This window comes from Tachysurus fulvidraco, chromosome 13 (assembly GCF_022655615.1).
Source record: "Tachysurus fulvidraco isolate hzauxx_2018 chromosome 13, HZAU_PFXX_2.0, whole genome shotgun sequence".
Classification (NCBI taxonomy): Eukaryota; Metazoa; Chordata; class Actinopteri; order Siluriformes; family Bagridae; genus Tachysurus; species Tachysurus fulvidraco.
In genome coordinates this window covers 7,764,840-7,779,839 of record NC_062530.1, presented here as the reverse complement: position 1 = coordinate 7,779,839, position 15,000 = coordinate 7,764,840, and the positions used below count along the sequence as shown (strand labels likewise).

The 15,000-nt window shown below is 41.4% G+C and overlaps 1 protein-coding gene across 9 annotated transcripts in view; it reads left to right on the top strand.

Annotated features, from left to right (window-relative positions):
* The window catches only part of pak1 (p21 protein (Cdc42/Rac)-activated kinase 1), a 63,074-nt gene that overhangs the window by 30,994 nt on the left and 17,080 nt on the right, over positions 1-15,000 (top strand). For 6 of the 9 annotated variants that reach the window (XM_027145006.2, XM_047822266.1, XM_027144746.2 and 3 more), the window contains 3 exons: positions 11,724-11,940; positions 13,748-13,842; positions 14,887-15,000. The exon at positions 14,887-15,000 is cut by the window's right edge and continues 34 nt beyond it. In XM_027145006.2, the coding sequence (XP_027000807.2) occupies positions 11,748-11,940; positions 13,748-13,842; positions 14,887-15,000 (402 nt within the window). In that variant the 5' untranslated portion in view covers positions 11,724-11,747. Of the gene's footprint in view, positions 1-7,552; positions 7,648-9,272; positions 9,418-11,723; positions 11,941-13,747; positions 13,843-14,124; positions 14,494-14,886 lie in introns of those variants that run through there. The other 3 variants (XM_027145102.2, XM_027144832.2, XM_027145175.2) reach the window with 3 other exon arrangements.

Below are 15,000 nucleotides of genomic sequence, written 5' to 3'. Positions count from 1 at the left end.
GCACACTTATTCATTTATTTCTTCATTAAGCAGTAAACAGTAACTGAGCCGCTAGCCTGTGCTCATGCTGGCACCGAATGGGCAAAGTAGCTTTTTATTTTCAACATGAGTTGTTGAGCTCCAGCGACAGAAAGGAAAGCTATTGTTAGCCCCAAAGTGGGTGAAACCAGCAACACGAAAAACTTCAAGTGAACTTTGCAAAAAAAAAAAAAAATGATTACTGCAGCATCGAGAGACTTGGTTATACTTAGCGTGTTGCTGAAGGCTCGAACTGTCGGCTTTTCTTCAAATAGAGTTGCTATTTTGGCTGTGAATAAAAAGAAACAGCAAACCATGTCTTTTCAAAATGGTAAAAATGTCTAGCTGGAAGATATCTGATTCATGGTCATCTAGGCAGTCCTGTGTAAATATTGTACAGCTATATCGCATAAACTTGAGACTTACTGAGAAATCATGGCAGCACTCAACTAAAGATGAAGACGCTTTGCACTTTGTGATGAATCACGAGTGACACGCTGGAGAGACGCTGGTGCGAGGTGATACAGAATTACAGGTTTTGCTCATGATCTTTACATTGGGTTGTTCTCTGGTAGGCCTGGGAATTTAAACTCATACCCTCTCCATTCACTTTGTGCTATTGGGCTAATAAACAATTAAAAAATACCCCTTAAACAAAAAGAGAAACGATTCATCTTTGCTCTGACAAAATCAGTTTCACCATTTCTCACAAATACTTATGTGACAAATTTATTGACACCCCGAAAGAAAAGTATTTGTTGAAATGACAATTTTTTGCGTGCTCTAAGTTTCCAGAAATTCTTTTTTTGCCTTTAACTATGTCCTGTTTCTCTGTTACAATTACGTTATTATTTCCAGTGAGGGCAAATCAAACTAAATCTAGCTACAGTATCTAAGCGAACAAACAAACAAAAAAAAACGCCTCAAGGTTGGGTAAGTTTGGGTTGTTTTTTCAGCTCACGACACTTCCAAAGAGTGGTTACTTGAGCCATTTCTGAAATGATCAAACCGGCACCAACAACCTTTTTTTTTTCTCCTCATTCTGATATTTGATGTGAACATCAACCGATGCTCTCGATTTGTACGCACCGCTCTTCTGAAACATGATCAGCTGATTGGATAAATGAACACATTGAAGGTGTTCCGAATAAAGTGGGCGGTTTTATAACATTAACCTGGTCTCCTGTAGGCTGCTTGCATTTTATTTCTGCAATATAAATGTAAACTATTCCACTTCACAGTAACACGTCCACATCCGTCAGCTCCAGTTCTCCTGTCCTTTTGGCTCCTGTCTTTTTCTTCTTCAACTCTCCTTCATTCCCCCTTTAATCTTTTGCTTCTCTTTTTGTCCTGACTAGTCCACTCTAATTAACACAGACGGACAAGTGTCTAAACACTGGAAAACACACACACACACACACACACACACATACACACACACACACACACACACACACACGCACGGAACAGACGGTTGTAGGGAGTCGTTTCCTTCTGAATAATTACAAAGCGGTGTCTCGCTTTTTTCTGTATCACTTTGTTCATTAGACACCAGCGTTACTCCTTTGAACATGAAAAAGGGGAGCGGTTGTTGTGTCTGCAGGACATGTTTATGTCTGCCTGTGTGTGTGTGTGTGTGTGTGTGTGTGAGAGAGAGAGAGCTCTGAGGAGAAAATGCTGTCACAAGCTGATTTAGGTTTTTTTTTTCATTTTACACGAGTGACCAGCAAAATGCTTCCTCTAATTTCTAATGAAGTCACTCATTTTAAATTTGATTTCAATTTTACTTTGCTCCTCATTATCTGTCAAGCTCCTAAATCCTGCATACTGCTCTAAGTGAGTTGGGGTGTGTGTGTGTGTGTTTGTGTCAGGTGTTGGTGATAAGGGGCTTCCCTTCTCCAGTCTCAGCTGCTCTCAAGGTTTCTTCCTCATTCTGCTTTTGCAGATCGCCTTTCACTAAAGATGGCAGTGAAAACAGAAAGCATTAAATGTGCCGAGGTTAGAGACGAGGCATTTCAGTCGTGCAGGTTGTTTTATGTCTCGTGGCAGCGGGATGAGGAGACTGGGCTGGGTGTCAGTCATCAGTCAGTCATGCAGGGATGAGAACGGAGGGAGCTACTCTGATGGAGTTGAATTCATTGTTTCTCTCACATCTAGTGTAAAACAGATCTTTTATGGAGATAAAAACAGTGTCGGCTATTCTGAAGCCGGAATCACATCATTTATTCTCACTATGGGTGTGACCCAAAATCTCAAGGCAGAATGGTTTTAGAGAGGATTTGGCTATTTTCTTATAAATCTGCACAGAACAGTTTTATTTTCCACTTTACACCATTACTGTATGCCAACAATTGCAACTTTTTTATTCTATCCATCTATCTATCTATCTATCTATCTATCTATCTATCTATCTATCTATCTATCTATCTGTCTGTCTGTCTGTCTGTCTGTCTGTCTGTCTGTCTGTCTGTCTGTCTGTCTGTGTTTCCCTTTCTCTCTCTCTCTCTCTCTCTCTCTCTCTCTCTGTGTCTATCCATATATGTCTCCCTGTCACCCTCTTCTCTTTCTATATTTCTGTGTTTTTTTTCATTCTCTTTCTCTCACACAGTGTCCCTCTGTTTCTCTCCATCTCAACCTCCATCACTTCCATCTCTGTCTTGCTCTCACTCTCGTTGTGTCTCTCTTCTCTCCAGCTCCCTCTAATTCTCACACACTGTGTCTCTCAATCTTAACCCTCCCTCTCTCCACACACACATACACACACACACACACACACACACACACATACGCACGCACACACACACACACACACACACACACACACACACACACACACACACACACATTTGCAAGTAGTTCCAGTAACATACTGATGTTTGCTAAACTCTTGCTGATGACTCTTCGATTAAACCAGTAGAGATCAAGAGTATGTGTGTGTGTGTGTGTGTGTGTGTGTGTGTGTGTGTGTGTGTGTGTGTGTGTGTGTGTGTGTGTGTGTGTGTGTGTTTTCCAATGTTTCATGCATTATTATACCCCTCATATCCAATTCCATTACGTTACACATCAGCTGTGGTGACCCTCTATGGCTAGTCATGACAGCCATAAAACTAACATTGACTCGACAGTGACCGCTTATCGGCTTTTAAACGGCAGCTTTACGACCTTGCAATCTCTCTGCCCTGACCCTCGTTTTCTCCTTCCTGATTTGTGTTTGCTCTAGCGTGTGTGTGGTGGTGTGTTTGTGTCTGACTCAGCCATGTGGGAAGAGAAGCCATGCAGAGTGAAAGAACCTCGTCTCAGTGTGGTCAGTTAATGACATCCTGGAACAGCTCCTGTCCTCTTTTGTGCTTAAGTCATGAATAAGAATAGCGTTGAGGAAGCATTTATCCATCTATCCATCCATCCATCCATCCATCCATCCATCCATCCATCCATCCATCCATCCATCCATCCATCCATCCATCCATCCATCCATCCATCCATCCATCCATCCATCCATCCATCCATCCTTGCCTTTCCCTGATTGTTTCATAACAGAAAACTGATGAAGGCGATTTCTATTCCTAATATATTCTTTATCATCTTCTAATTTTATTCTTATTTATTTTATTCTTTTTATTTAAAAAAATAAAAAGATCGGAGGGGGTTTGACGTAAGACTGAACCCTGTTAGCGTGGGGGCGGGGCTTGTGGCATATGGGGCGGGGCATGTGGTGTCAGGGCGGGGCCTGCAGAATCAGGAATGAGGGGATAGAACATGCAGGGGATGATTTCAGCATTAATTCTGCACACATCACAAAGAACATCAGCAATTTCTTCTCTTTCCCTGTGGTCCTCTGTGTTGTTTGTTTTTGTTTGTTTTGTTGTTTTGCTCTGCTCATGAGGGCATGAGTCTACACTGAAACACCAGTTTAGATATCGGTTTTGCGCAACGTTTTCCCAGGAGATGACTGGCTTTACAGCAGAAAAACTCCAGCACGGAGTTCACTGTGAGGCAGCCATGAGGGAGGGAGAGCATCACTGAGTACATGTTTACTATATAAATGCCCTGCTTTACTATTTATCTGAAGCCCATGGTGTCTGTTTTCTAACCTTGTGTTGTAGACCTTGAAGGCCTTTCTGTGTTAGGATCTGTTTGTGAGCCTCAGGAAAGTAAAGCTGTCGAAGGCTTAAGTGAAGAGCGTGAACGAACGAATTCATCAGGTAGCAAACAAGTGCTATCTGTTTATATTACATAAGAATCTATATAATGCATTGTTTATTTATTTATTTATTTATTTATTCATTAAAAAGGCCAAATGAGGCAATCCACATATATGCAATGTTGATAAAATGATGTTTACAACCTAAAGTATTATTGTGTTTTGATTGACAGCTCAACATTTCAGCTTGTACAAGATATCAATTAAATGTATAACAGTCTGTTTCCTCATCAGTAAAATTAGTGTGTGTGTGTGTATATATATACATATATATATTATATACATATATAAGTGCTTTTATTTGTCTTCATAGTATAGGGAGAATGTTTTAGGTTTATTTTGGTTTTTATTATTGTATTATATGTATACAGGTTTTACTATGTACTAACTATGTGTGTGTGTGTGTGTGTGTGTGTGTGTGTGTGTGTGTGTGTGTGTGTGTGTGTTGTCAGGATTTGTTCTGCTGTTTATGGGTATATTGTGTGCACCTCATTAATGTTAATATTTTTAGTTCTTAGGCTTAGTTCTTTACTTCTTAGGTTCCTGTGCTTTGACCTGGCTGTAACTAGTCTCTGTTGTCTAATGAATGTTTTCCGTATTTGCTCTAAGTGCCATATATTACAGCAGGTCTTAGAAAGGTCATGAATGTAATGGGTCTGAGCATGTAGCCGAGCTGCTGTTCTCTGATGCCAATAATGACTTTATTTAGAGAATTTGTTCACTCATTCATCTTGTAGGCAGTTTGTAAGCAGCGAAACGATGCTACTGTGTTCTAGTTATAAGGGTTTTTTTGTGTCTGTGGTTTGATATAATAAGTACACAGTGTAACTGTAGTGCTGGTGGGATATTCCGGAGCGTGTGTCCATGCCGTGTGTTTTGTTTGAGGTTTAAGTTCTCCAGCAGCGAAGCACCATATGCGAGTCTTGGCTGTGGACGGCACATCTGAAAAAAGGCAGATGCTCGTGGAACACATATGAGCCAGGACAGTGTTAATCATACAGTGTCCATGTACTTGTCATTTCCTGTTTATGCTGTATTTTTTTGAAGGCTTATAGGGTTTCCTGATATATAAAGATACGCAGCATAATGTTCGAGGACTTAAAAAGCTCATTCCTTTGGCACTACAGCGTAATGTTGTTAGCGTTATCCAGCACAGTCCTTGCACACGAGAAACAGTAGAACATAAGATACAGAAGGAGTGCTATTTTTAGCAGACATCCATAATGACATCACTTTGTGTGACTCAGGGAAAGCTGAACAGACACAAGTGTGACTAAGAGTGACGACCTCGGTCTGCTCTCTGCAGACCAAAAACAGAGATGAGTGTGTTTGTATCACACGTACCTCCTTAGTCTGACATTCTCAGACTAACACACTGGGTTTGTGTTTAGGTTTGTCATTCTGCCGGTTTTTCCTTTGTGCATGACAGTAAAGGACACAGAGGCCACATGCCTCTTTCACTGGGATTGACAGGCACAGAGGACACGCCTCCTTCATTGGACATGACAGGCACAGAGGACATGCCTTCTTCACGTTCACCGAAGCTGACCGGCACAGAGGACACGCCTTCTTCACGTTCACTGAAGCTGAGAGGCACAGAGGACACGCCTCCTTCATCGAAGCTGTGATCTTGAGTCATCAGCCTTCAATGATGTGCAGATGGGAAAACTCCCTTGAAGTCTTGTGATTCAAAAACAAGTCACTCTACAGCACTGAGTCACAGACCATGTATACAATTTGTTTACAGTGATGACTGACGGTTATGAGTTGGGGGTAGAAAACGCTTGAGAGGAACCAGACTCAAAAGGGAACTCATCCTCATCTGTTTGACACTGGAGGGTGTGATTATAAATGTACAGTCTGACGATTGTGTATTGATTAGGAGGTTGTTGTCCTCAAAGACCACATGTAGTTGGCATTTCCTCTTAGACTCTAAAAAAAAAGAAAGAAGGAGAAGGAGATCACAAGGCCAGAAACCAAGAGAGCAAAATTGTCCATGCTTTTTGGCCACTCTCTCTTTACTGTCAATTAAAGTGACACTAGCCAGTTGTCTTTGAGCTCATATATGTGGAACGGGGCAAACAGATAGATGGATGGAAAGATAGATTGATAGATACTTTCTTTAGGTCTGTCTTTCTTTCTTGGAGATAGTACGAGTTAGCCTTCACCCTTTGCATTTGGTAGGTAGTGGGTGGAAAAGTGAACAAAAAAGCATAAAAAAGTCCTGCTCCATAATTCTAGTTAATTCTGTAGTTCTTTCTACACAGTTCAAATGAACATGTTACTTTTTGTTGATGTTTTTACATACACATAAGGACTTGTGGATCTGTTGAGAGAAAATCTGATCACAGTAATCCGATCAAGCAGATCGGGATAATCAGCCAATCAGGACACGGCGCGTTTACACTTGTCAACATTACGTGGCTTTCTGCATCTGGATATCTGAACGGATCTCATGGGCAAAATCCGCAAAATCGTCCCGAAGTGGTGGGATTCCTTCTACAAACTATTTTCAGTCATGGGATTATATTTGCGATCTACTCCGATTCCTGGATTGTATCTCGAGATCACATCTACATGCAGCGAATAGGGAGAGAGGAGGGAGGGAAATGATAGTGGGTGGGGTTTTGCGTCATGTCAGCCTGTAAATGCAGACACGATGGATGAATTGGGTTTACATTATACTAAGATCCGATTACAGTTAGTCTGATAACATTCCCATATCAAACGTGTTTACACTTGACTTTTCCATGTGTATGTGGACAACATCCAGGTCCAGGTCGCATTTTAATGCCAAGTGTGAATGCAGACACTGATCCTGAACACTTTTATTGATCCACACACTGCAGCCCTGAACTGCAGATGCAGGGTGTGTTCTCATCACCACACACTCACCTGCTGTTCGTTAGTGAACAGAAGCCTGTGTTCGCTTTCAAGACGTGTCTGGAACCTGGTTCTCTCTCGAAGGCCGCTGACGTGCGTTAATCTCAGTCTGACACAGTTTTTATGTGTAATATGGATGTAGCATGAATAAGAACCTATTCTTTAAGCCGAAGCACCTGACACAGAGGCTCATGTGAAGTATGTGTGGGTGTGTTTGAGGGAGACGAGAAACAAAGCTTACAGTGACTGATACAGTGGTCAAAGGTTTTATTACTTACTTCCTGTTTCACACCGGCACTTGTTAGAGTACCTCGTACTGTGCTGGAGTTCACACAGTGTCGCCTTTTGTGTTTGTGTGTGTTTGTGTTTGTGTAAAAAAAAATTTTCCCCCTACAAATAAGTACAATTGTCCAGGAAAATTTTATTTTATTTTTTTTCTTTTCTTTCTAGGTACCATGTGTGTGTATGCGCATGTGTGTGAGTGTGTTTTAAAATGACCAGAGTGATGACAGGACTCTGCTAAAAGTCTCAGCTGGGTATGAAATGTGAGTCGCTCTCTTTTGTCTCAGGGGTCTATGGGGTTGTTATAAGCGTCAGCAGCCTGATGGTGTGTTTGAGCAGTGCTGTGTGTTCCTGTGTGTGTCTTGTAGGTTGTTAGATGGTTTGTGTGTCGGGGGGGGGCACTTTGGGGTCAGGTTTTCTCACAGAAGTGTGAGTGTTTTGCTTCTTACATGCAGAGCCTGCATATAGTACATGCTGTCACCAGCTGCTACCAAAGTGTGTGTGTGTGTGTGTGTGTGTGTGTGTGTGTGTGTGTGTGTGTGTGTGTGTGTGTCATGTGGCACAACCACAAGTTTCCCTTACATATTAAATAATATACCTTTTTTTTACAGTAACGTACAGAAGTCTAGAGCACAATAAAACAAAACATTTCTACATGGACAATGTTAAAAAGAGATGTACATTGTAATAATCAAGAAGTCAATAGTCGGTGTGATAGAAACAATAAAAGAAAGTAGCCTCATGCATACTAAATCGTTCTGTATCTATTTCTAACAAGTTTTCAGAATTGAGGTAATGGAGGTCGCACCACATGATACTTTTCTGCTTCTAATTAATAAAATGGCTAATACTTTAAAAAGATACTGGATTTGTATTATATGTATTAGGGCTTTTTATGAAATATAAAGCAAAAATAGTTTTTTTGGACAAAAAGAAACGACCTCATTAATCAGCCATAATAAATAAGCAAAAAGTAAACCATAACAACATGCATTTATTTATTTTAAAACCATCTTTACCACATGACTGAAATGGTTAAGAATGCTCTGTTTGTTAAGCTTGTGTCAGGTGACAAAAATGAGACAATGACATCATAATACTGTACATATGAAGGTTTATTTTCTATGACAGCCCTTTAAACAGAAGCTAGTTCACTTGTGATTCGAATGTATACAGCTTATTCTTCAGTGGTTAAGGTGTTGGACTACTAATCGGAACGTCGTGAGTTTGAATCCCAGGGCCACCAAACTGTGACCACTGAGCAAGACCCTTAACCCTAAGTTGCTCCGCTGTATAAATGAGATAAATGTAAGTCGCTCAGATAAGGGCATCTACTAAATGCCTGAAATATAAATGTAATAATAATCACCAGGAAAAAGTGGTGGTGTTCTACAATAATAAATACGTCTCTTTATAGCAGGCGGTTCCTTACCAGGTCTCAGGTGTCGGCGTTGTTTTAAAGCACAGTAATTTTCCGTTGCAGAGGTCTTCAGGACAGAGGACTTTGTTGATTACAGTTTCTCTGTAACATGGTGCGTTTTTCGCTTTATTAACAGCGAGGGAGGAAAACTAAGGTGGTGAAGGATGGATGCGAAACTGTAGCTATGGTTAAAAGCATCAGTCATTAATGAATAAAAGAATTACACACATTGCTGTGGTACAAAGACTTCAGGACATGCTGTGGAGGGAAATAATAAAGCTGTCTCTTTGTGTTGTCTCTGTTTGTGTATGTGTCATCACTTTACCCAATTTATGTGAGTCACTGTGCCAGACAGCCACAAACCGAACCCACCTGGTCACTTGTGACATCACACGAGGCAGGGCTCAGATGCCTCAAAAACACACACTCGCACACTCACTCAACCACACACACACACACACACACACACACACACACACACACACACATTTGCTCACTCACACTCCCAGGACACTCAGAGACTCAGAGGAGCTTCCTGCACTGTCTCTAATATTTTGGTCTTGAGTTGTTGCTAGAATACATACTTTTGAATTGAAGTCCAAGATGTGTTGAGGTAAGGCTGCACCTTTTACTGCTAAAAAAAACAACATGAAAGAAGCCATTTTGTTTAATTTAATAAATAAAATAATGACATGAGTGTTATTTATGGCATGAAAAGACTACACAATGCCACACGCTTCTGGGATTCCTGGTTATCAGCAGAACTACACATTGACGGTACAGTAGAATCCCTGTAAATACCTGATGTTTGTTATGTGGATGGATGGATAGAGTAGGTGGATGGCTGGATGAATGGAGAGTAGAAGGAGGGAGGTAGAAATATGAATAATGTGAATAAATGGAGTAGGTATCATGTAGGTATGGAGTAGAATAGATTGGAGATGGATTAACTGAGGAGGTGGATGGATAGAGAGATGGATGGAAAGAGTAGATTGGCGATTGATTAGACAGGCAATGGATGGAAAGACAGAGAAGATGGATGTTTGTGTGTGAACGGGTGAAGGGGTAGGATGGATGAATTTGTCTGTAGAGTCGGCTGATGTAGTTAAGAGATGGAGAGACTTAGTAGATGGATGGATACAAAGAATAGATTGATGTATAGATCGTATACATGTATAGAATGTATACGTATGTATATAATGGATGGATTAAAAGACAAGAAGTGGATAAAAAGAAGGATAGTGTAGATAAGTAGATGGATTGAGAAGAAGATTGAAGACCACGGGTGGATAGCTAGATGGATAGATATAAGGGAAATGGATGAATAGTCAGAGAAGATGGGTGGATGGACAGAATAGATGGAGGGAAAGTCTGAGAAGGAAGGAAGGAAGATGGATTGGATAGATTTATAAATGGGTGGAATGGTTTGGTGGATAACCAGAGAAGGAAGGAAGATGGATTGCATGGATTTATGGAATGAATGATGGATAGATAGAGGAGGTAGAAAGATAGATAGATAGATGGATGGACAGTATTGATAAATAGATGGATGGATAGAGAGATGGATAGATAGGTAGGTAGGCAGATAGTGTCTATCTATCTATCTATCTATCTATCTATCTATCTATCTATCTATCTATCTATCTATCTATCTATCTATCATGAAAGGTTAAAGTAGAATGATTGATAATGTATATCTCTATCAAGATAGATGGATAGATAGAGCTCTAAAATCAGCCCTATTGTATTGTACACTAGTGTGTTAGTTTGCTGTAACATAACTGACATGTAACATGTTTCCTTGTCACATAACTAACAAACACAGATCCAAAAATAAGACCGCGGATTACATAATGTTTTTTGTTTGAACTCACAGGAGGGGAGTGTGTGGGAGAGGAGATGAGGGAAGGCTCTGCAGGGTGTGTGTGTGTTTTTCTCTGATGGTTCACAAGCATCACATGCATAGTCAAGACTCCATCGTTTGTTGAGTCAGGCTTGTGTGAAGTGTAAATATATGGAATAAAAAAAAGCATTGTTTACTTTTTATTGTGTTGAGGTTGCAATACATGAAAATCGACACACTCTTTCTCACACACACACGTCAGGCTGGTCAGGAGCTCACAGCTATACTGCAAGGTGTTTCTGCTAGCACACACCTTCACAGCCAGTTGCTGTTACCTGGACACTTGTATTGGATCTGTATTGTATAAATGATTAAATATTAAATTGATCTTCTGTGAGATGACTTTCTGTTTATTTGATGCATGCAGGGATTCTTGAATTTGTACATGTTTACTTATTGCCAGACCTCGAACACGTGAACATGTTAAGATGCGTATATTCTTCTTGTTTACAATCAGCAATGGATATCTAGCGAAAACGTGACGAGTCTGTAGACGTGTTTATGCAGTTTCTCATGTGCTTTCAGATGTAGTATTATAACAGTGTGAGAGCAGTCAGTTTGTGTAACCAGAAGCTACATTTTCCCACAAGTTGTATGTGATAACAAACTCAGGATGCTGTAATCTAATGCTGTAAGATTTAGGTGTGAAATGGATTTTTACTTGTTGGCTACACAGGCTAGCAACACAGGCTAGCAACACAGGCTAGCAACACAGGCTAGCAACACAGGCTAGCAACACAGGCTAGCAACACAGGCTAGCAACACAGGCTAGCTACACAGGCTAGCTACACAGGCTAGCTACACAGGCTAGCTACACAGGCTAGCTACACAGGCTAGCTACACAGGCTAGCTACACAGGCTAGCACAGATCATGGATGATGGACCATACTTGTTTAAATAAACTACCAAATACATATATTTCTATTTATACAAAACACATTTATATATTTATGTATGTGTACCCTTTATAAACCAAATTTCTATATATTTATTTATTCTTTTTTTTTCTTTCTCAGAGCTAGCGGCTCCTGCACTACGTGATGTCCGATAACGGAGAAGTGGAAGACAAGCCACCAGCACCGCCCATGAGGAACACCAGCACCATGATGGGATCCGGGATCAAAGAGCCGAGCGCAATGAACCACACCTCCAAACCACTGCCGCCCAATCCCGAGGACAAGAAGCGCAAGGACCGCTCCATCCGCTCCATCCTCACTGGAGGAGGAGATAAGAGTGAGTCGCCATAAATGCCGGAATGTCTGTGGTAGTTATATGGAAGACTGTCAAAGTAGTAGGAGTTATTCAATTTTATATTATTTTGAGGTTTCTGGGTTGGTGGAAAATGTCTTTTCTCTTTGTGGTTTCATGTAATATTAAATTCCTATTTTTATTGCGAATAAAGGCTTATATTCAGAGCCCTTTGGCAGCCTGAGAGTCACGGGCTAATCAGTACAAAGTCATGAGCAGAGAATGCCTCGCATTTCAGCAGGCCTGCTCTGTTAATTAGCTTCCTGCTAGCAAATAGTTAACATTACATATCCAGCCTGACCTCCACACCACATCCAGCACACAGCAGCTGGCTGGCCAGAGCGAGCGACTGAGAGAGAGAGAGAGAGAGAGAGAGAGAGATACAGGCAGACAAAAACGGACAGACAGACAAAGATTGAGAGAGAGCATGAAAGAGAGAGATACAGAAAGGAGAGATACAGGGAGAGACAGCAAGAAAGACTGACAGACACAGAGACAGAAAAAGTCACAAATAGAGGCATAGGCAGAGCGATACAGACTAAGACAGAGTCAGAAAGAGATGGACAAAGTGAGATAATGAGAGATAATTAGGACAGTTGATGGTTGAAATGAACAGAATAGCCAAAAATGACTCTTCAGTCAGCCAAGACATGTTTGATTCCAGGCTTTTCCAGCTTCACTTTCACATATACAAATTGCATCACCTAAAATACAGCATTTGGCTCAGCGAGGCAATTTTATACACAAACTCCTTTCATAAAGTAGCATCAAGGTCTGTATGAACATGCAAATCAGATCCGAGCTCTTCTGAATGATGAATGTTTTGTGCTTTTTCTCTTTATCCTTATGACTGAATTTAATATCCTGTCATTCATCTCTATTGCTGCCATAATGACGGGACCCCAGCTCTGTCCCTGAGTACTGCTGGGTTGAGTACCTCTCGCTGCTAGGCGTCATAATGCGTAGCCATCATCAACACTAAGGAAGTAACATTATAAGAAAACACACTAGTAATGAGCACATCAGAGGGACAGCTCAGGTTGGCTGTTTTGATGACAAGGTCAGAGAGGATAGATTGAGATGGTTTGGACATGGACAGAGGAGGGAGATGGTTATATTGGTAGAAGGATGTTGGAGATGGAGCTGCTAGGTAAGAGGTCAAGAGGAAGGACAAGGAGCAGATATTGATGTGTTAAATGAGGACATGATCTTGTGAGGGGATGTGGTAGCCTAGTGGTCAAGGCGTTGGACTACTGGACAGTAGGTCATGAGTTTGAATCCCAGGTCCACCAAGATGCCGTTGCTGGGCCCCTGAGCAAGGCCCTAAACCCTCAATTGCTCAGTTGTATAAACATGTCTGCAGTTGCAAGTCTGCTAAATACCAGAAATGTAAATGTAAACTTAATTTGTGCGAGAGTAGAGGATGCCGAGGATAGACTTAGGTGGAAACATACGATTCACTGTGGTGAACCCTAACGGGGAAAGACGAAATTAGAATAAGAAAAAGAAAAACAGCTGCTTTATTATCGCCTGTCATCATCTTACAGTCTGTCTCCGAAACGGTTGATCAAACAGCAGGAGCTCCTCTCCCACACAACTCCAGACACTGCGTCTTTTTCAAAAAGTTGCCGAGCATCACTGCTAACCGAGCTCGCTGCCGTCAACCCGTATCAATCAGCACAGATGCAAACGTGTCGTTTTTATCAGATACCGTTTTCATGAAATCCTGTTAAAGCTGCTGCCGTTTGCATTTCCCTTCAAAATAGCTTCTTTTTTGTGTGTCTGTCCACAGCCAATAAAAAGAAGGAGCGTCCGGAGATTTCTCTGCCGTCAGACTTTGAGCACACCATCCACGTGGGCTTCGATGCCGTCACCGGAGAGTTCACTGTAAGTGCGCACGTTACGTAGGATTTCAGGTTTAATCTCTGTTTACACTTGACCATGTGATCTGTAAAAAAAAAAAAAATAAAATCTTCAGCTCTGCAAGCAAAGCTTCTCTGTTGTGCGCTCGAAGATCGAGGTCATCTATCAGATCCACTTTTTGGTTTTCAGTCTGATTTATAAGTGTTAGTGACAAATGACTGTACATTTACATTCTAAAAGTATATGATTCTAAAAATGACTCCAAATTCTAGAGCCTGTTCTGACCCCAGGATTCATCGTCATGCTGAGTCAGCACCATCACTCGATTCACTCAAGGAGTCGAGTCCGATGAATCGTTTTCTGACTTTCACTGAAGTCATAACATATAAGCCGTAAAATAAATTAAAATCACTGCCGGGTGAATCGAACAACGTTGATTATCTCTTCACGATGGTGTCAAGGAGTAAAATATATTAAGCAGCAAGCAACCAGTGAGTTCTTGGAGTTGACTGATACTTTGAAAAGGGCCGAATTGTGATGGCTAGACAACGTTGATGAGTCAGAACATCTCCAACACAGCAGGTCTTGTGGAGCGGGGAGTTAGTACCTACCAAATGTGAGCCAAGGAAGGGCAGGCGAGAACCTGGCAACGAGGCTCATTAATGGGGAGTGAAGGTTAGCCTGTCTGATCTGATCCTACAGAAGAACGAGTGTGAAAACGTTTATGCTGGATGAGATAGGAAAGTTACAGAACACACACTTTGTAGCTACAGACCGGTTCCTACATTGGGTCAGTGGGTTTGCTTGGGGAAGATATGGTACCAGGATGCACTATTGGAGGAACCCAGTGGAGGCAGTATGATGCTCTGGACGATGATCTGCTGCATTCTGGCATTCATGGGGATGTTACTATGACACGTACCTTACCGTTTTATTTGTTTATTTGTTATTTGTGTGTGTATGTGTGTGTGTGTGTGTGTGTGTGTGTGTGTGTGTGTGTGTGTGTGTGTGTGTGTGTACGTGTGTGTGTACGCGTGTGTGTACGCGTGTGTGTACGCGTGTGTGTAGGGTATGCCAGAGCAGTGGGCTCGTTTGCTCCAGACCTCAAACATCACCAAGCTGGAGCAGAAGAAAAACCCTCAGGCCGTCCTAGATGTACTGAAGTTCTACGACTCCAAAGAG